This window comes from Camelus bactrianus, chromosome 32 (genome assembly GCF_048773025.1).
Source record: "Camelus bactrianus isolate YW-2024 breed Bactrian camel chromosome 32, ASM4877302v1, whole genome shotgun sequence".
In the NCBI taxonomy this organism is placed as follows: Eukaryota; Metazoa; Chordata; class Mammalia; order Artiodactyla; family Camelidae; genus Camelus; species Camelus bactrianus.
In genome coordinates this window covers 7,878,118-7,898,161 of record NC_133570.1, presented here as the reverse complement: position 1 = coordinate 7,898,161, position 20,044 = coordinate 7,878,118, and the positions used below count along the sequence as shown (strand labels likewise).

General features: G+C 43.2%; 2 protein-coding genes across 15 annotated transcripts in view; one reads left to right on the top strand and one right to left on the bottom strand.

The window, feature by feature from the left end:
• The window catches only part of ATXN2 (ataxin 2), a 99,549-nt gene extending 85,150 nt beyond the window's left edge, over positions 1-14,399 (top strand). For 5 of the 11 annotated variants that reach the window (XM_074356504.1, XM_074356502.1, XM_074356500.1 and 2 more), the window contains 6 exons: positions 651-835; positions 1,314-1,446; positions 4,728-4,781; positions 9,527-9,672; positions 10,320-10,547; positions 12,745-14,399. In XM_074356504.1, the coding sequence (XP_074212605.1) occupies positions 651-835; positions 1,314-1,446; positions 4,728-4,781; positions 9,527-9,672; positions 10,320-10,547; positions 12,745-13,167 (1,169 nt within the window). In that variant the 3' untranslated portion in view covers positions 13,168-14,399. Of the gene's footprint in view, positions 1-650; positions 836-964; positions 1,226-1,313; positions 1,447-4,727; positions 4,782-9,526; positions 9,673-10,319; positions 10,548-12,744 lie in introns of those variants that run through there. The other 6 variants (XM_074356506.1, XM_074356505.1, XM_074356508.1 and 3 more) reach the window with 5 other exon arrangements.
• Positions 14,400-14,952: 553 nt separating this feature from the next.
• Positions 14,953-20,044, bottom strand: part of SH2B3 (SH2B adaptor protein 3) — a 36,333-nt gene continuing 31,241 nt past the window's right edge. Inside the window, exons 3-8 of one of the 4 annotated variants that reach the window (XM_074356515.1) lie at positions 19,432-19,533; positions 19,260-19,351; positions 19,084-19,181; positions 18,770-18,984; positions 18,512-18,683; positions 14,953-18,343 (exon numbers count right to left, since the gene is read on the bottom strand). In XM_074356515.1, the coding sequence (XP_074212616.1) occupies positions 18,048-18,343; positions 18,512-18,683; positions 18,770-18,984; positions 19,084-19,181; positions 19,260-19,351; positions 19,432-19,533 (975 nt within the window). In that variant the 3' untranslated portion in view covers positions 14,953-18,047. Of the gene's footprint in view, positions 18,684-18,769; positions 18,985-19,083; positions 19,182-19,259; positions 19,352-19,431; positions 19,534-20,044 lie in introns of all 4 variants that reach the window. The other 3 variants (XM_074356516.1, XM_074356513.1, XM_074356514.1) reach the window with 3 other exon arrangements.

The following is a 20,044-nucleotide window of genomic DNA, read 5'->3' as shown; positions in this document are numbered from 1 at the left end:
TTTAATGGGGAGGACCATAGGCAGAAATTTGTGTGGAATAATAAAAGACATAAAGTAATTCTTTAAAAGTGCTATGATTTAGAAACCTGCTACATGATAGCCTGAGATTCTACGTTTGAAAAAGAGCAAGACATTGTATAAGAATTCAGTGGTGGGAAATTTTAGAAGATGAAGTAAAGATTAGTGTTGGGTCTGTTTTGGCTTTTTTGTTGTGCTTTTTGTTTTTGTTTGAAAAATCCAATGGCCTTTTCTAGCAAGTGGCATAATTTAGTGTTATCATACAGGGATTATCTAAGAAGTATGAGGGGAATGTTGTTTCACATTGCTGGAGGTGTCTGTTACAGGGACTTGATCAAGTCTGGGCATCATCACAAAGGGTCTCTCTCTGGATGTTGCTTTCAAGCTGATACTTCAAGGATCAGTCAAAATTTTCCAACCTGGGAGTTAGGGGGTCAGGGTTTGAGGCTAAGGAATAGCACATGTGATAGGAAACAGCCTAGAGTGTCTGAAGGAGTGGTGGGGATGGTATATAACTTGGCATTGGAGAGGCAGGCAGAAGGGTCCAATCATGCAGAGCCTCAAGGACTGTGTTCATGTGTTTTAAGCTAAGGAGATGCTGTTTTCTAATAATAAGTCATCTTTTTCTTTAGTACCAAATATGCCCCAACAACGGCAAGACCAGCATCATCAGAGCACCATGATGCACCCAGCCTCAGCAGCAGGACCACCAATTGTGGCCACCCCGCCAGCTTATTCCACACAATATGTTGCCTATAGTCCTCAGCAGTTTCCGAATCAGCCTCTCGTTCAGCATGTGCCACATTATCAGTCTCAGGTAAGCCTGATATGACTTAATAACTATTAATTTTTCCAGTTAGATTTAACTTTTTAAAAAATTTATTTATTATTGTATTATTTATTTATTTTATTTGAGAGGGGAGGTAATTAGGTTTTATTTTTAAAGGAGCTACTGGGGATTGAACCCAGGACTTCATGCATGCTTGTTGTGCATTCTACCCTGGAGCTATACCCTCCCCCCTTAACTTTTTTAATATGGTAAGTGGGTTTTGGTTTATATTTTGTGCTTGGTGTTTTGATGGGGTAGACAGCTAAGGTTTTGGGGGCCCTTTTTAATGTATTAGAAAGTGGCTGATCAATGTATGTGTTTCAAAGGAAAGAGCCAAAAACAGATTTAGAATTTTTAGAGTTGTTTCTGGAAACCTGGAAGCCATGGAGTTAAGACATCTAACTAAAACCTACTTGACTCTATTTGATACTTTAATTTTTTTTCTTTATTTTTTGTTTGAACACAGCATCCTCATGTCTATAGTCCTGTAATACAGGGTAATGCTAGGATGATGGCACCACCAACACATGCCCAGCCTGGTTTAGTATCTTCTTCAGCAACTCAGTACGGGGCTCATGAGCAGACGCATGCGATGTATGGTAGGAAGCATTTTGTTTGTCTTTTTCAGTGTGTATGATTTTTCTTAATAAGTTTTTAAGCTCTGAGAAAATACTATGTTTAAGAATAACTTGGCCTTTTATGACATTGAGGGTCAAGAATCTAACAAAATGTTGAAACTATAGCTCTCTGACTTGCTTTATAAGTCTTAGCAAATCATTTCTACTTCTGCGCCTGAAATTCCTCTGTCTTCAAATGTCTCTTTAACTAAAATGTAATAATGTATGTAACAGAGAGCATCTTTTGTGGAGAAAGTTCTCTTCCTTGTCAGCATTTGGTATGCCTTGCTTAAGGCATGCAAGAAAGTTTTACCATAATGAAAGCACTCGGCAGCAAAAGGAAACATTCTGCCTCACTCCTTGCTCTGGCGGTCACTGGCATTACATATATTTATTGCTATTTGTTATAATGCTACTGTGTTTCTGCATCATGCTATATTTTAAGTGGCTGAACTTGTATAATATTAGATCTGCTTTAGATGTGATTCATACTGTAAATGTAACCCATACTTTAAATGTAATCATTATAAACAATAAAATGAAAATGAAATTATTCTATATAAAATTAACAGTGTATGTAAGAATAGTAAGCTAAAATTACTATCTTAGTTTTGTGGCCAGAGAACTTTGTGCAGGTCAACTTTGCAGCTGTAAAGTACTAAAATAATACAGGTTTCAATATTGAGAATTTAAAATTAAATTTCCACGTATATCTTGTAATACTATGTTTTTCAAAATACACCTTTACTTAGTACCAGTTTTACTTAGATCTAAGTTTTGTTTTGAACATTTCTGGGAACTCCTGTACTGTCATTCAGGTTTTCCCATTGGCATTTCAGTGTTTTGGAGTGAGAGGAGAGAGATTTAAGTTTATTGAAAAGTGTAACTACTATGAGAATGAAATTACATGTAACTACATGGACATTTTATTTTTTAAACTTATTTAAACTTTTTGAATGACTAAGAATGTAAAGATTTTCATGTCAACTTTAGGTAACAGTTTAACAGTTCATCGGTTGATAAGAATAGGACTCTGGCCCCTGTAACCCACTGCCGAGGCTCTCTTTCTGGAGGCATGCTCCTGTCCCACTGGTTCACTAATAATGACAGGAATTTTACATGATTGAAGGCATTGTTTTTATAAAATACTTAAGTCAGAGCTTAATTTTTTGCTTAAAACTTTCTACTGTGGATTATGCACTTTAAATTAAAATAGATGTGATTGCTACATCTTGGAAAACTTTTCTTTCAAGAAGCCCATCCATAGCTGAATTGAAAAATTGACAGACTGATTTAGCTTGTGATTTTGATTATGATCTATCATTGCTTTACTTTAGTTGTCTTTTTTTTTTTTTTTTTTTTTTGAGGGGGGAGAGTCTTTAGTTGTCTTAACCAGGACTAAGTACATGTGAAAAGACACTACTGATTTATCACACTGACTTTTATTCAATTTGTATGTTTTAACACTTTTTCCAGTTTGCTAAAGGCTAGGTGAAATGTTCATTATGATTGTTTATACGTATATTTCTGGTGAATACATCATGATATAATAAGTGGAAAAAAACATTTCTTTCTTCACATTTCCTTGCGTACTCCTCTTGGAATGAGATCTGAAACTCTGAGCTAAAATTTCCTTTGCTTTTGGAAAGTTGCTATTTGTGTACCCATGTCTTTGAGCCTTTGTAGTAATACAGTGATGTTGAGCAGTCTTTCTCCTCAGTGTACTCACTCACTACCAACATCTGGCTTTGTCTTTTGGATGGATGTTCATTGGTTTGAAACAGGCTGTACAGTAAACACTGTATTTGAGGCACTGATGGTTTTTATGATTACCTTCCCAGAATATTTCCATTTGAAAAGCAGTTAGCCTTGGACCCTGAAGTCTATTCAAATGTGGGAAAATGGGAAATACTGCAAATAAACAAAATACTAGACCTGAAGTCCAGTGAAATCTGGAGTGAACTAGTCACAAAGCCATTTTTTTGATGCCAGGAGAAAGTTGCTCAACTGAATGTGAACTACTTATTTGCAGGTTGTATTTAATCGATGTCTCTTCATGAGGGCAGGCTAGGGGCAAAGATTAACCTTTTTACACAAACAAAAGAATATGTACCCAGATGTTGATGATAATTATATCTCATCTTTTTGTCATTCATTAATTGTTATGGCCATTTGTAAAAGGCTTTGAGAACAGAAATAACTGCAATGTGAAAGACTGATTATTGTTTTTAAATGTTTTGATATATTTAAGATAAATATGCCAACAGATCGCTGAACATTTAAATTATTAGGAGTTACATATATACACATTCTAAGTAATTGTTGACCTCCTTCTCTTTCTAGCTTTCTTAGAATGAACTTTGGTCATAAAGTCATCTCTTTGACCTTCATCTGTCTAGCTTTCATCATTGCCTTTGCCCTCTTCCTCCTAATAGATTATTTTTTGTCTTTAACACCCAGTCTTCTAATTCATCTAATTTTGTTTCATGGTAGTGGTTTTTCCCTTTTCAGTAATAGTAAGAATGAAACTCTCTACTGACTAAATCCATCAGGAAGAGTTAAATCTAGAATCCTTTTCAGTTTATTTTTGGTAGTTTAGTGCAGATAAATTCTAAAATACAGTAAGCAAAAGGATTTAAAATGCACCTATTAATCTTCCACCTGACAGCCACCTGTTGACATTTTGGTGCATATCCTTTCAAGTGCACTTACACACGCTCACACACATGCACACACACTCTCACAGCCTTTTATGTAGACATTTTAATAAGAAATTATACCCATGTTTAATATTAGTATTACTATATTTTTGAATTTTTGGATCCACTACCAGGTGCCTAATTAAAACTTTACAGAATAATGACATTTCTATTAGTAAATAATTAATAGTGGTTTGCAAAATTGGTTGTCTTTTAAATTAAACTTGGTAAATATTGTTTTGTTTTGGTACATTATTTATATCAAGGTTACTCAGTGGAATGCAGTATTGGTCTTTTTGTTAGATAATAATTTTACTCCTTTCATTTAAGCAAGTGAGCATGTGCAATTTGACACTCCAATACAGAAGAAAAATGTCTATTGGTTCAGCCCTATCTTATTTGATTTTGTAGCAATGTTTTTAAAGTGCTTGTCATCTCTTGTAAAATAAGAAAAATGAATTATGCATGAATACAAAGAGATTATTAAATATGTCAACCTTTCCAGAAAATTAGGAAAATGCACACCTCAAAAGGCTAATTAACCTTTCTATTTCCCAAATTCAGCATGTCCCAAATTACCATACAACAAGGAGACAAGCCCTTCTTTCTACTTTGCCAGTGAGTTGGGTTTTTTATACTAATTTTAATTGAACAGTAAAACACTTTTTAAAGAATACATGTTAAGGGAGTAGACTTGTTGAGCAATATTTTCCTTGTGCCAGACAAAACCATTAAATATATATATATATGTCTGAAAATAATTCAGTTTTAAAAAAAAGAAATATAACCCAGCTTTAAGAAAGCTGGAGTTAATTAAAAATTGAATTGTTTCAGAAATTAATTTTTGCATACCAAGCAAACATGTGACTGTTTTGGAAATGCTTTTTTTTTTTTTTTTTTTTTTTTAAAGCAAAACAACAGACTTAAAACTTTAGTATCCTGGTAAGAAAAAATTTACCCTTACAAAGATTTTTAATTTAATAGGGTTGAAATACTAGGGGAGAAGCATTCCTGTATTTTCGGTCTTTGCATGACTACAGGTTTAAAATATTCAGGTTAGCAGACACCTCATGGATGTCTTGAGCTTAAGCATGAAAGGCATGACTAGCAGCTACCCAGGATTATCTCTGGCAGCACCAGCCACCTCTCATTACTAGTGGAAAGTTAAGTGATTGCTCCTTAATGGAGAAAGTTTGAACAGGGATTTCTTTTGGAAACGAACTTGTGAGTTGTGTTTTCTCTATTTGTAGGACAATTTTCAAATAAGGCCGTTAATGGATTTTTGGTATTTGGATAGAAAAGTCACTAACTTGCAGAAATCTTTTAGAAATGTATGCCAGTATAATATGTGTCACTTCATGTGAAATACTATATTCTAGGGAATTTTAAGGGTTAAAATTTTATGTTAGAGACTAAACTTTAAATTATTTTAGAATGACTCAGTACCTGAATTGACTAGATGCCAGGTTTTAAAAAGCGTTTAGAAACATTTTGACTAAAATTTTCATTAATTGTGCTGTGACTTGGTATCCAAAAATAAGTATGTACATACTATATTTATTTGGTGCTAGGAAATGTTAACAAATTTAATCCTTTAATAGATGCTCTTTAAAAAGGAGTCTTGCTGTATATATTATTATTAAAGGGAAACTATGGATGTGATGTAGTATGTAAAAGCCAGTGTCAGTAATTTTATTATGTACTCAGTTTGAGGTCTCAGATGTAGTTATCCTCACCATCTTACTGTTTCTGTTAGTCATTTTGGAGTCGGTTTCCTGGTAAGTAGCTAACAGGTCCTAATCATCACACCTGAACATTCGCTATCTTAGCACAGCTTTCCCTTAAAGGGAGTATCAGTACTTTTGAAAAGAAGCTTAACACTGGGACTGCTATTTGTAGTTTAATTTGCTGCTTCGTCCCCCTCCCCCACCCCTCTTCGAAGCATTCTTTCATGGTTTGTTTTAAAAGCTGGGAAATTTTTTTTGGTTTCATTTTTAAAGTTTTGCTGTGCTGGTGATCTCATGACTTGTGCACCCAAGGTCAAAAATGACAAAACCTAGTTAAAAATTAAATGCACAGCCCCATGGACTGAATTGGCTTCATTCAGTAAGATCATGGCTTAGGAAACTATTTTTGGACTGTGGTTAGTGTTTTGAGGATTCAATAAATTGGTAAATGAGAGTTTTAAACCTTTATATCAAGGAACACAGTGAACAGGAAACTTATGGATCAGGTCTGGCCCCCCCAAAATCGATTCTTCTTTTGATTAGCTTGACCTAATCCAGGATTCATGAAGGCAATTTAAATTTTATAAATAGAAGTTTGATTAATGAATAGCTAAGTGAGAATTTTGAAGTAAATTCACTTTACTTTTAGCCTCTCTGGAATGATTAGCTAAATTAATGAGCATGTATAACAAAAGCTGTTAAATGATAGATTTAGCTCAGGAAAGGCCTGAATTTCCTGCCTGTCACTCTCCACTTCTTCCTTTCCCGGATCGTTAGACTTTTTTCCTCGTTTACTCTGTCTTGGTTTTTTTCTCTCTCCCCTTCCAACCTTTTTTCCCCTTTCAGCCTTTTACTTTTTTCTTATCCCACCTTTTTTTGTCTCATTCATAACTGGCCTTTCAAGGAACCAAACTGTATTTTTAGTATTAAAGTGTAAGTTCCACATTTTTCCCAAGTTTTCATTTTAAGGGGAGAAAAGAGTTCCTGGATAAGGTACTTGCTTGACAAACATCTTTTAAGCAAGAAGATGAACAAAGGAAGATATTTCTAATCAAACATCCTTACATTTTATTTGCAGCTTATGATGTATGTTTATATCTGCTTAAATTTTCTTGTAATGCATTGTAGTTTACTGGTGTTTAGGTAAGGAACAGATGGTGTTTTAGTTTTTTTGTTTTTTAAACAAAAGCTGAGGTGGATACATTCAGCTTGGATTACTTGCAGTATTTGTGTTATGAGTGCAGATGAGATAGAATACTCTGTAGCCTTTCAGTATTGGTAAACTGTCACAGAGATGCCTTTTTTAAATGCATAGTAAAAAATACTTCATCTTTAATTTTCTCAATAGTTTCAAGATTTTAACGTTTTTCTAATTGATGAAAAACTTGATTATGAGACTTGATGGGCATAATTATTCTCTTTGTGATGGCCATGCTTTTTGTGTATAAAAATTAATAAAATAGCACCCAGCGAGAGTTTATTATTGTTACTTTTTATTTCCTTAATACTTTGCTTGGAAGGTAATTAAAAGTGAAATTTAAAACTTTTACTACAAAAAGTTCTTGAGTAAAAAAAGTTAAAAAGTAGAAACTCTTTAAGATTCTATACTCTGCCTTTTTGAAACTTTATAAATAGAATTTGGATTTGGGAATTGCTTTTCCCCCAGACTAGAATTGTCACAAATGAAACATTTAAGAGTTTGTGGTAGGGAGAATTTTAATGCTAATGAGTCTAGACCACTGTCCAGTAGAACTTTCTGTGACAATGGAAATGTGCTACAGATTGTGCTGTTTAGTCAGTAGCCACTAGCTACATGTAGCTATTTTAATTATTTTAAAATAAATTTGAAAAATAATTGTAAGATTTTTACAAGCACAAAGTCAGGTTCAAAATTTATGTCAAGTCTTTTAGACCAAGTCAGTGCCTAGAGAATTTTGGGGGAATCTGAAGGTTAACTTAATGAATATGATGGCAAAGCCTTTTAATAAGCCAGTGGATTTGAAGAAAGACACTGACTACTTTCATAGATTTGTGGGATTATGAAGCTCAAGAAAGCAGTTAACATGTTATTTTTCTCACCTCCCAGAAAACACTCACTGACTTCTTAAAGAGACCCAGAGAATACGTTGCAAGCTTTCCTTGTTAATATGTTCCAATGTATGTTAACTCTTACAGTTAGGGAAATGTCCCAATGTATAAACCAAAGTGCTTTGTTTAACGTAATCTGGGTATTAACCTAACATTAATGCCCGCTGTGGCACTGACAGTGGATGCACAGATGATGCCAGCACTGGCATTTTGCCTCACTGTGCCCTCCTTTAAAAGATACATTTGGGAAGATGACCAGTTGGGTTGGAATGTTGGTGGCCCTTGGCCCTACAATGTGTGAAGCATTACAGAATTGTTTCATGTGCTTAACCCTCTTCATGACATACCCAGAGTCACCTATGCTGGTGACTCTCGGCAGCCTTACATATTAGACTGCCAAAGTTAGGGTACCCGATCCCAAAGTAGTGCTTGCTTCTCCCCATCTGTCCCCTATATGTGTTTGCTAACATGTCATATGAAGAAGGTGAGGAACTATTTTGAAATTGTTTCTTTGTATGGGCTTAGCTTCTCAGGGGTTTTAGGATTGAGATAAGGCCGGATGTCCCACGTGGACTTCCATGAGATATATCTTGAGGACACTGTCTTCACTCATTGCCGCGTGTGGTTCCATTTGCATCAGTGTGCTGTCAGTACTGACTGGAAGCAGTGAATCCATCTTGTGCTTTTTGATTCTCAAATTGCTGTTTTGGGAAGACATGGACAAATTTATGCCTGATCTCCCTGTTTTGTGCCAAGGTATGATCTGTGCTGAGATTCACAAAAAATTAGCTTTGAGTTCTTATCTTTAATGAACACATTTTCACTCAAACTAGCCTGTCATATTTCCTTTCAGGTTACTCTAGCTAGTAATATTCTTTCTGAAGGCTGGGGTGCTTTGAAGGGAGTTCACTTTTTTACAAAGTTTAGGTAATCCCATTCACTAGATTTTTATAAAGCAGAAGTGAGAGATTGCTGGGGGAGGGGGACACCCAGGGAATGAACTGAGTGGCAGTGGCTTCTGCCATCAGCTGAGAGAGATTGTGGTCATTTGGGCCTAAAGATAGAGCCCTGATTTTGCCACACATCTCATCCAGCCCCTTTTGCCCCAGTCCTGATGTAGTCCGTGCCCGCAGAACACTGCGCCAGCTCCAGGGCAGTAGCATGGTGAGGTTAGCCAGATGACGGCCTTGGGCAAAAGTGTGTGTGTGTGAGTGTGAGAGAGAGGGGGAGAGTTTGAATTGTTTCTGCCTATGTTTCTAAGTTGCCTTTTCAGGAAAACCTAGTGACTGTTTAAATTTAATTAATTAGATTTTGATAAAACGTGTGCAGCTATGTTACATGAATAAAATGCTAGTCTGATTATTAAGCAGTAACTTCGCACTTAGTTTTTCAAGGAATGAATGGTTTAAATGGAGTTGAATATAGAGATTGGTTAGGCATCAAGCATCAGGAAAGCTCAGTTGATGTGAGCTGAAGTTGACAAGGTGTGGAGGAGTGACTGGGATCATCACACAGGTCAGTTACACACACTCCTTTCTTTCACTTCAGTTTCCACTGGCTCCCTTGCTCAGCAGTATGCGCACCCTAACGCTACCCTGCACCCACATACTCCACACCCTCAGCCTTCAGCCACCCCCACCGGACAGCAGCAGAGCCAGCACGGTGGAAGCCACCCTGCACCCAGCCCTGTTCAGGTAAGGAGGGGCTCAGAGGCCTCACCAGAACTGCTTCCTCATTCTATTTACTGAGTATTTTCTTCAGTGCCAGCCAAGATGCTAGGTACCATGTGATCAAAACACCTCGCAGCCCTGCCTCTCGGAGCCAGCGAACAGCTCTGCAGGCCCCGCCCCCAGGGTTTAAGTCACATTGAGGTACATAGTGAGAACAAGGTGATTGGGTAAGTTCTGGAAAACTTAACCAGTGTTGAAAAATCGAATGTAACAAAGTAAGGAATTTGCTTGGACTTTTTAAAAATTTTATTCCTAACAAAATGATTTTTTTTTTTTTTTAGCTTTTTAAATCATGTTTGTTAACATAAGGAGCTTAAGGATCTGTTTGATATCTGTCAGTTCCCTGGTAGCCTTGTTTTACCACTCTGGGTTGAGGGCTCAAAGGCTGAGAATCAGGCTTGTACCCCAGAAAGGAATGTCTCTGGACAGGAGGCCCTCTGCCCCAGCCCTGCTCTTAGCGCCCTGTGCACACATTCTCTTGTCCTTGCCTTCACCCCTCATCCTAGGCCCAGTGGAGTCTGTTTTTGTGTGCAAAACTCAGCTTTGTGTATGACTTTAACTGCTTTTTATTTAAAAAGTGGTTTTCTCAATTCTTTCCTGTTACTTTGCAGCACCATCAGCACCAGGCCGCCCAGGCTCTTCATCTGGCCAGTCCACAGCAGCAGTCAGCCATCTACCACGCGGGGCTCGCGCCCACCCCACCTTCCATGACACCTGCTTCCAATACGCAGTCGCCACAGAACAGTTTCCCAGCAGCACAACAGACCGTCTTTACAATTCATCCTTCTCATGTTCAGCCAGCATACACCAATCCACCCCACATGGCCCATGTACCTCAGGTAAACCTGCTTTAGCCAACTTTCTGTGAAGACCGAGTAGAGTGTGAAGGTTCTCAGATAAGCAGCAAAGAGCCAGATGCTCTTCAAGCTAGGAGACCTTGTGTGTGGTACCATTTGCTTGTCTCCCTTTTCCCACTCAAATACGTGTGATCTGGCCCTAAGTGAATGTTTGTGTGGTTTTGTAATGGAATCAGTGAAGTTGCTGGTTGGTCAGTCTTTTAACCTTTCCCAACTGAGACCCTAAAAATATTTTTGACTCTTGGAATGCAACCTAGTTCTTTACTTGCTGTGTCTGCTTTGCTGTGTTTATATAGCTTCATTGGTATATCTATGTATACATATATAGTCTTTCCCTCCTTCCTTCCCACCTCCCCCAGTCCCCGCACCCCCATACACACACAGAAGTCTGGCAAAGAGGGTGGGATTTCACAAATTCTCAACCCTGAGGTGACTACTTGGGGCCTGTCAGGTTGAATGTTAGTCACATGAGTTCCAAAGAAGTCTCTCCACTTGTTTTCCCTGGCTATTCATACATCTGCTTTGACCATATGGTGTACTTCTTGAAAGGGCTTGGCCTTATACATTGGTGCTGTGTAACTTGAAGCTGGAAGCACCCAGGTGTTCCCATTTTTCTTAGAGAACAGCCCTGGAAGCATTTTGGAGCTCACCTCCAGTGTAAGCTTCTAAAGGTTGAAAGGTGTGGTTGCTCTCTGCATCAGCTACTGACAAAAGTCCAGTGCAATCCAGGGCCAAGTTGGATTGTCTTAATGAGGAGCAGGAGCTGCACTGAAGTTGGGCTCTAACACTGTCCTGGAGGCCCTCCCTGGAGCTGCTAAGGGTGAAGTGGCTGTATTCGATGTCTCTTTTTGCTGCTTTCATAACAGAGCTCTCTTAGGTGGGTCTAAGCTAGGCTGCCTCACTCTATGCCCATTTCATTCATGGCGAGCAGTGTGCCACTGAGGCTCTGGCATGGTGGGGGCTGGAGATGCTACTCAGTGGAAGCTGACTCTCAGAAGGCAGCTTTGTAACTGGAGTGCCACAGCTCTGGGAAGTCTGCGCGTCCTCCCCAGCAGCTGTGTCGGTTCTGTGGTGTGGCGCACTGCAGTGGCTGCGCTGACTTTGATGGTGGGGCGGGTGGAGCCAGTTTGGTCAGGTGTGGGCCAGTATGGTTTGGCTGAATCAGGAGTTTCACGAGACCTGGGGGCCTGTAGATGTCTAGCAGAGGCTGGTGGCTAAGTAGGTATGCGAATTTACATGTGAGTTGGGGTTCCTAAAACCTCACTTTTGTGTTTTTGTGCTGAAAGAGCAAAAGGTTAACACAGGGAAGCCCAGATATGCCGTGAGTCCATCTGAACATGTACGAGTCAAAACAGCGTTTCAGTCAAGGCTTATTGTGGTCCAGAGCAGTGCGCAGTATGGGAGGCAGGAAACAGGGCTCTTCCTGGATCTACCAAATCCCCGCAGAGCTGGGATCCGGCTGTTTGGGCTTGCTAAAACCTGTCCGGTTTGACACTTGAACTCTCTATCAGTTGGTACAAGGGCACTGGGCTGGCCCAGATAATTTCAGATGACCCCTCCCCACCTCACTGGAGCCGCTAACGCAACCCCTCCTCCTGCTGCTCTGTCAGCGCATCTTTCAGCAGAGTAAAGGGGCCTGGGAGTCTGTTTCCTCACTGCCCTGACTCATTCTTGACAGGTGTGCTGGTGAGCAGGCAAGAAGCAGAGCGGGAAGGGCAAACAAGGAGAGGACATGGAAGGAGCAGTTCCTGCTTTCTTACTGAAAGGGATGTTCTGAAACTACTTCAGGCCCCACATGGAGGCCAGATTCTGAAGCATCATTGCATCTAGTCTCCTATTAAGTTGAGAAAGCTGCCCTTTTTCAGTTCTTATCTTTGTGAAGACCTTACCCCGTGCGTAGAATTCAGTCATCAGAAATACGGAAGGCTAGGACACTGCAGCCCTGACTTCACCCAGGCTCACCGGGTGCCTGCTCCCTCAGTCTTGCAGGGTCTGCCTAAGGGTGGAGCATGTCTGTAGGTCAGTTGATGATCCTCTAGGGAATATCCCCAGAGGAAAGAAGCTGCCCCGAGCGCCCTGTCGCCCTTCCCTGAGAGCCCCAGCCCAGCGAAGGGGACAGTTGACGTGTTGTTTAAGCTGGAGATGTTGCCTGTATGCGTAAAAGAGCTCTCTGTTTCAGGCTCATGTACAGTCAGGAATGGTTCCTTCTCATCCAACTGCCCATGCGCCAATGATGCTAATGACGACACAGCCACCCGGCGGTCCCCAGGCCGCCCTCGCTCAAAGTGCACTACAGCCCATTCCAGTCTCGACAACAGCGCATTTCCCCTATATGACGCACCCTTCAGGTGAGGCGTGTGTGTGCAGGGGCCGCCGGGCACCCCAAAGCATTCCGCTCGCACAGGTCAAATGGCAGGCAGGGCCAGTGCTTCAAGCCCCGCATCTGAGAACTGGCGACACCCGCCACAGTGCGCACAGTAGGGGACTGTGTGATCAGCTCAGTGCCAGGGCCTGGGGCTCCCGGGAGCCTCATCTGTGTGTGTTCTGGTGGTGTGCAGGACTTGGCTGGGTGAGCGGCAGCAGCAGCCTTCTGTGTAGCTGATGCGTGCTTAGGGCTCAGTTGGCCTTCCTTGTCGATAGGCTGGACAGGCAGCGTTTTCCTTCCTGAGTCCAAAAGTCTGACATGGGGGGGGCCACCACCATGGCAGAGTTTGATTGTAGCTCTGGAGACGACTACTGATGAGAAAGTGCTGTGTGTGGATTGGTTTTGAGTCTAGTATTAGCTCCATTCTATGCCCTGCCAGGGAGAGAATGCCCCGTGATTGTGCTCTAATACTTGATGGCTGCCATGGCGATATTTCAGTCTAACCTATTATTCTGAAAGCAATACTGGTGCTTGGCTAGTATTTGGGGAGGGGGTATGTTAAGGCCTTTTGTTGGTACCCCATCAGCAACAACTCTTCTGGGAGTTTTATCTGAAGTGGTTTTATGTCTGACTGGTTTGTTTCTACCCACCCACCCACCTCTCCCCCTTTTGGTACAGATGGAGGGGGTGGGAGGGGTGAAGAATGAATTAAATTTTGAGTCTTGTTCAGCTAGCACAAGGATAGTTCACAGTCGTGTGCTGCAGAGACACTAGGCTAACGTGCAGTGTTGCCAGTTTTCTGTTTAAATATTCACTTTTCTTTTTTACAGTACAAGCCCACCACCAACAGCAGTTGTAAGGCTGCCCTGGAGGAACCGAAAGGCCAAATTCCCTCCTCCCTTCTACTGCTTCTACCAACTGGAAGCACAGAAAACTAGAATTTCATTTATTTTGTTTTTAAAAAATATATGTTGATTTCTTGTAACATCCAATAGGAATGCTAACAGTTCACTTGCAGTGGAAGATATTTGGACCGAGTAGAGGCATTTAGGAACTTGTGGGCTGTTCCATAATTCCATATGCTGTTTCCAAGTCCCGCAAGTACCCCAGCTCTGCTTGCTGAAACTGGAAGTTATTTATTTTTTAATGACCCTTGAAAGTCATGAACACATGAGCTAGCAAAAGAAGTAACAAGAGTGATTCTTGCTGCTATTACCGCAAAAAACAAACAACAAAAAACAAAAAAAAAAAAATCAAGACTTGGAACACCCTTTTACTAAACTTGACAAAGTTTCAGTAAATTCTTACCGTCAAACTGACGGATTATTATTTATAAATCAAGTTTGATGAAGTGATCACTGTCTACAGTGGTTCAACTTTTAAGTTAAGGGAAAAACTTTTACTTTGTAGATAATATAAAATAAAAACCTAAAAAAAATTAAAAAATAAAAAAAAGTTTTAAAAACTGATACCAAGTTAATGTGTGTTTGTATGAGCTATTCCCATTATAGGATACTGAATATGGGGGAGGAGGGCTGGCTCTGCTTTCTTAATACCCTGGAAGATTCGCTAGCTGTCAAATGCTTTTTTTTCTTCACCTTTAGTTCTAATTCAAGGTATCTCTAGAAAAAGACAAGACTGAGATAATTCTCTTTGGTGCATAGAGGTCTGCTTCAGAAGGAGGAAGGTTGGCCAGAGTTGGGCAGCACTGAAAGTCCACATCCTCAGCCCGACGCTGATTCCGTAAGCTTCCTTTTTAATATCTCCTGAACCCAAATGAGTGTTGTTAGTTGTCCTGATTCAGGCATCTGTTTTACCAGTAGAGGGCAGGATACACTAAAAAAAAAAAAAAAAACCTGATACAGAGGACTGAAAAGATGCAGTGATGTACAAAGTAGCATATTGCTGTAGACTCCTAAGCATGTGTTAATGTCTCCAATTTGTGGGAGGACGACAAATGGGAAAGCAAGTATTTTGCAGAGCCCAAGTCCTAATAGAGCCTTTAAATAACGTGACAACAAATCAAGGTTCTGAAAACTTTCTTTAATTCACATGTAGCAGTTTGTACATTATAGCAAAATTTGCATTCATCATGAATAAGTTATTTATACAGTACATAAACAATACATAAAAATCTGCGGATACCTTCTGCCTTTAATGATATTCAATGCATCCATTTCTGTGTGGTCATTACAATGTGCTGCTTATCCCAGCCAAACACTGGATGTCAGATGTGTCCTTGTTAAGAGGCAAGGCAGTGGATACAAACTGTCAAGTTCGTCTAGCCTGTGGGAGATGTTAGAGCTCACGTGACATTTGTGATAAAAGGCTGAATAATAGCATGAGGGAATCTCGGGCAATCCTTAGGGAAGGGTTCAAGGCCTTGATTTTAGGTTAAAAAACTGTTATGTAAAAATAGTGTTCTCTGGCTTAAGATTGTAATGATTGCTATTCCTCTCTCCTACACGGTCCAGAAATGATCAAAGGCAGAAGATTTATACCAGATAAAACCATATGGATTGCTGGTCTAAAATTCAAGGCAGGTTAGTTGATTGACTTAATTCTTTGGTGCTGGTGACTGTTAGTTTGTAAAAGTTCATTAACGTGAGATGAAGGAAGCAATGAGGCTGGGAGCAATCAAGCTATCCTGTTGCCTGTGATTAGAGATAACCAGAGGGGTTGTGATGCCTTTATTGTCCATTTGGCCCTCAGAGCCTGGGCTCTCGGTGGGGGCCGCTGGCTTGGTCTCTTGCTGCCAGCGGTGGTCACATTGAGCCTGAAATGAGGGTGGTGGTGTGTGCTGACTGTGGTGGGCTGGCTGCAGCCATCAGGGTCGCTGCCTCACTGCCTGTGGAGGCATCAAGTCCAGGGACCCACTGCTGCCCTTCCTTCAGCGCGACCTGCTCTAGCAGAGAGGCAGCACTGGGTTAGTGTCACTTCTTCCCAGGCCATGAGGGGGCTTTGTGTTGGAATGTATTTGAGCTGTCGTGGTAACTCAGAAAGGTTTAGAAATGTTTTTCTTGAACATTCTATACTGGAGCAGTGTGGAAATAGGTGACTATCCAGCGGGTCAGAGCTGCTAGCTTGGAGCCTGGCTTGCCTCTTGGCACTACCTGAGAATTGTATGTTGAGAGGCTGTTAAGGAGTGAGTGTCCCTGGCTTGAAGATGTCATATCCCACATGTTTATTTACCCTTCTTGTGGGAGGGCGGGAACTTGTCTGGTTCATTGTCTGCTTGCCCGTTTCCTGTGCAGATAAGGGGAAAAGCTGTACCAGTGACGTGTCAGTATTAGCTGTATGTGATGCACTTTCTCTTTTAAAAGAGAAATCCAAAATAGCGCTTAATCCTGGTTAAGCTTAGCTTTCCTTACTCAGAGACCCACTTGATGTGTGGAATATGAAGGAAAGACAAGTGTCCTCAGAAATAGACCACAACTCTAGATCAGGATTGGATCTTCCTTACTATCATCTGTGAAAACACCCAGAAGTGTTGGGTCTTAAAGTGGTGAAGAGTGGTGGGCTGCTTACCTCCCCATCCTTCCAAAGTCTGACCTCTAACCTCTTGGAGTACAGATAGTGGCTGGAGGGAGCAGACCAAACCCTCATCCCAGATAAGGCAGGCAGTAATTTAGGCCAAGGTTTAATTTTAGGCTTTGATCAGTGTATCTATAAATGTTAAGCTGTGCTAAATTCCCAGTTTCCTAGAAGCCACTTCGGTGAGCCTGGCGGCTGTACTGAACAGCCCTGCTGGCAGCCAGGGGCAATCGACTCCACTCTGTCACTGCCTTCCTTGTTTCTGAGCCTCCGCATGGAAGTTCTGGGACAAGCCAGCTCCCTGTGAATTGTTTCACTTGTGAAAGGCAAGTATAGATGGAAGTTTGCCTCCAGGACCTCCCTGGATGTCGGAGGTGGTGTGTGCTTGTTACATCTACACACATTCTTCATCAGGTGAGGCAGTAATGGGCTGGAACAGGACATTGATCGTGGTCTCTTAAAGGAGTTTTTCATTTAGCTGTGGCACCAGATTCCTAGATTCCATTTTGGCTCAAGAATGAGCCTAAAACCTGGTTGGGATAATTTAATAAGTCAGTAGACTCTTGGAGGCTCTGAGCCAGTCCTGTTGGTGAAGGGTTTCCTCGAAAGAACCCAGCCAGCCCTTCTTGCCTTTTAGCTTGCCCCTCCCTCACCCCCACCCATTGGTTTTAACGCTCACCATAAAAAGCATCTGTAAACCAGAATCCAGTTTTTTATTCATAAGGCACCAGGGTGGAACTGTTCCTTGCCACCCACCTATTTCAGCAATTGCCTGAATTTCCCTGAAAGGGTGACATGCTTCACTTCTCTCTATCTTTATTCTCAGCAACAGGTGACTGTCCTGAGGATACAATAGACAAGCCAGGCATGCTGGCTCGAACCAGGAGCTAGTCAAGTAGGGTTTGCATAGCTGGCTCTGACAACAAAAATCGCATGGGTGTGTGTTCAAACAGTGCAGTGAAAGAAGCAATGGTTTAATTTTGAAACCTGAATCCTCTGAAAAATTAATCTGAGGTAAAATGTCTAAAATCATTTTTGACCTTTAGCTTGTTCATCTGCCAGAGCTTTGTCCTAAAGCTGAGAGTTGAAGCAGGGTAAGTGTGGTCACCTGTGGCCTGGGTGCAGCAGCCCTGCCACGGGCACTGAAGCGGGAAAAGCAGAGGAGAATCCAGGGCTTGTTAGTGTTTTGGGCTTCCTGATGCTCCCCCCCCCCCCCCCAGTAGAAAGCCTGTCATCAGCTATGATGGTGTCAGTGAAAAAGAGAACAAGTTTCCACTGCCAGCTCCGGCCCTTGCCCCACCGCCGCCTCTGCGTGACGAGTCCTAGCGACCCAGGGCGGGAGCCAGCGGGTCCGCGAACAAGAGCTACATCTGTAAACAAGGAGAAAGCCAGGTGAGAGTGAGACTTGCCGGAGGCCCTTTAACAGGCCCAATAGAAGGGTCACGTCCAAACTGAAATGAGCAGTTCACGGTGCCCCTTAAATCTCTCTCTGGAAGGAAGGAAAGAAAGTTACATTCACAAGTTCACAACTGCTTGCTCGTGCTCCGCGGGCATCTGTGAGGCCTGGGATTTCTGGCTGCCTGTCAGAGAGGTGTGTACTGATTGTCTATGGCCCGCAAGTGGCTCCGGGAGGAGGAGTCCATTTCGTAGTCTGAGTCCCGGGCTCGACTGGCAGGCTCGGGCTCCAGGTGCCGCAGGCTGTTGGCCAGTTCCTCAGGCGAAGGCACCAGGTGGAAAATCTGCTCTGGGGGAGAGGATCGGCCCGGGAGGCCCTCTGGGCCGAGCCCCCGCGGACAGCCAGAAGAGCTAAGGTGGGGAAGGCCCAGCTCGGAATCCCAGCGAGAGAAGGAGAAAGGAAACAGGACAGTGTTGGAGGAACCTGGGGGACAAGTGACGGAGAGAGAGACCAGACTGTCAGTCTTAACGGGGCAAGTGCTGGAAGGACACAGAACGAGGTCTCTGCCCCCCTGAGTTTGCAGCAAGCCTTTACCCTCTGCTGGGTTCCCAGTGCCACCACCCCCTTTATCAAGGGGCATCAGGGTCACACCTGGTGGCTGGGAAACAACTACCACGTAGCTGGACAGCCGGACGTCACAGGCAGCACCGCACTCGAGTGGGATGGGTGAGCGCTGGAAGTGGCGCAGCATGGCCACCACCGACGGGAAGTGGAGGTGCTGCACTCGGCACTGGCCCCGCTCCGTCAGTGACAGGCGCAGGTGCTGGGGGAGAGGGGAACGGCTCAGGCACTGGCCCCTAAGGGCCTTGAAGGTGGAGGGGGTGCGGCCCCGCCCGCCTTGCCCCATACCTTGGCTATGCCCTGGAAGTTGAATGTGAGCACGTACTCCCCACGCCGTGTCTCACTCTGCCGTACCAGGAACACTCCATGAGCATCAGGGCCCTGCAGCTGAACCAGCTGCGCTGCTTTCACTCGGGAGATGGGGCCGTGAAACCAGGGGTAGCAGGACAGGAAGTGATCTGTTTTCTGGCAGCCTGGGTCCAGCAGCCCCCCAGGAGAAGCTCCTAATTGGGAAGAAGATGGGTGATGGTGACCCTCAAGGGTGCCTTACTCCCTGGGCTGGGACTGGGCTCTGAAGTACCAGAGGACAAAGCCTCCCTCACCTTGGTTTAAGGAATCTGTGCTTCCCCTTGGAGAGTTAGACATGCCGGGCTCTAAGGCTGAGGGAATCTGCATCTCTGGGTCTGAGCTCTCCAGCCTGCTGGAGAAGAGACCGGGGTTAAGGATGTGGGTCGGTCAGGGGTAGCAGTAAAAGCGGTGCCAGGGGTGGGCACCTCACCCTTGGCCTGTGCCCTCCCGGAGCTCGGCCATCCACGAATTCAGCTGCTGCTCATCTCCCACCTCAAAAATGATGTCTGTCCGGTCCTTCACCTGGCAGGGAGGGAGGGAACAGCTATGTGGGATCTGAGGTTTGCGTGTCCCCCGCCCCAGTGTGGAAAGCTGTCACTCACCTTTAGCACAAAGGTGTAGAGGTTGTCAGGCATCTCGAGACGTGTGCACCGTCGCACCTCCTGGATGCTAGAGCAGGCTGCTTGTAGCTTGGGCTTTGAACTCTAGGAGAGCAAGGCCGAGCATTCAAGGCTTGTCCCTGATGCCCTTGGCCCCCCCAGGCCTCTGGTCTTCCTGCTGTCTCCCTGGGGCCTAGCTTACCGAGTGTGCTGAGCCTGGGGGGAGCACTAGCATTCTGGCTTTTGGGAGCCTGCAGAGGGCCACCGCACTGTTCCCACCCACCCCCCAACACACACACTTAGTTCCCCAGAAACCTACGTGGGCTGAGGGCCAACCTCCGCTCCACCTGGACCCCTGACATGCCAGCTGACATGCTTTTGTCAGCTGACATTTGTTTCTCTTCCCACTGGTGGAACGAAGACCTCCCTGCCCTCTGCCCTGGCCGCTGGCCCCCCCTGACAGCAGGCCCGGAGAGGGGCACGGGGGCTCCAGCCCAGGCTCCCCCTAAGATGCTAGCTGACTGTGCCCCGGGGGCTCAGGCCTTTCTCGTGCCTGTAGCTCCACTCCACCCCTCCATGGCTCCCCACCAGTACAGGTCTCTCTTGGCCTAACAGC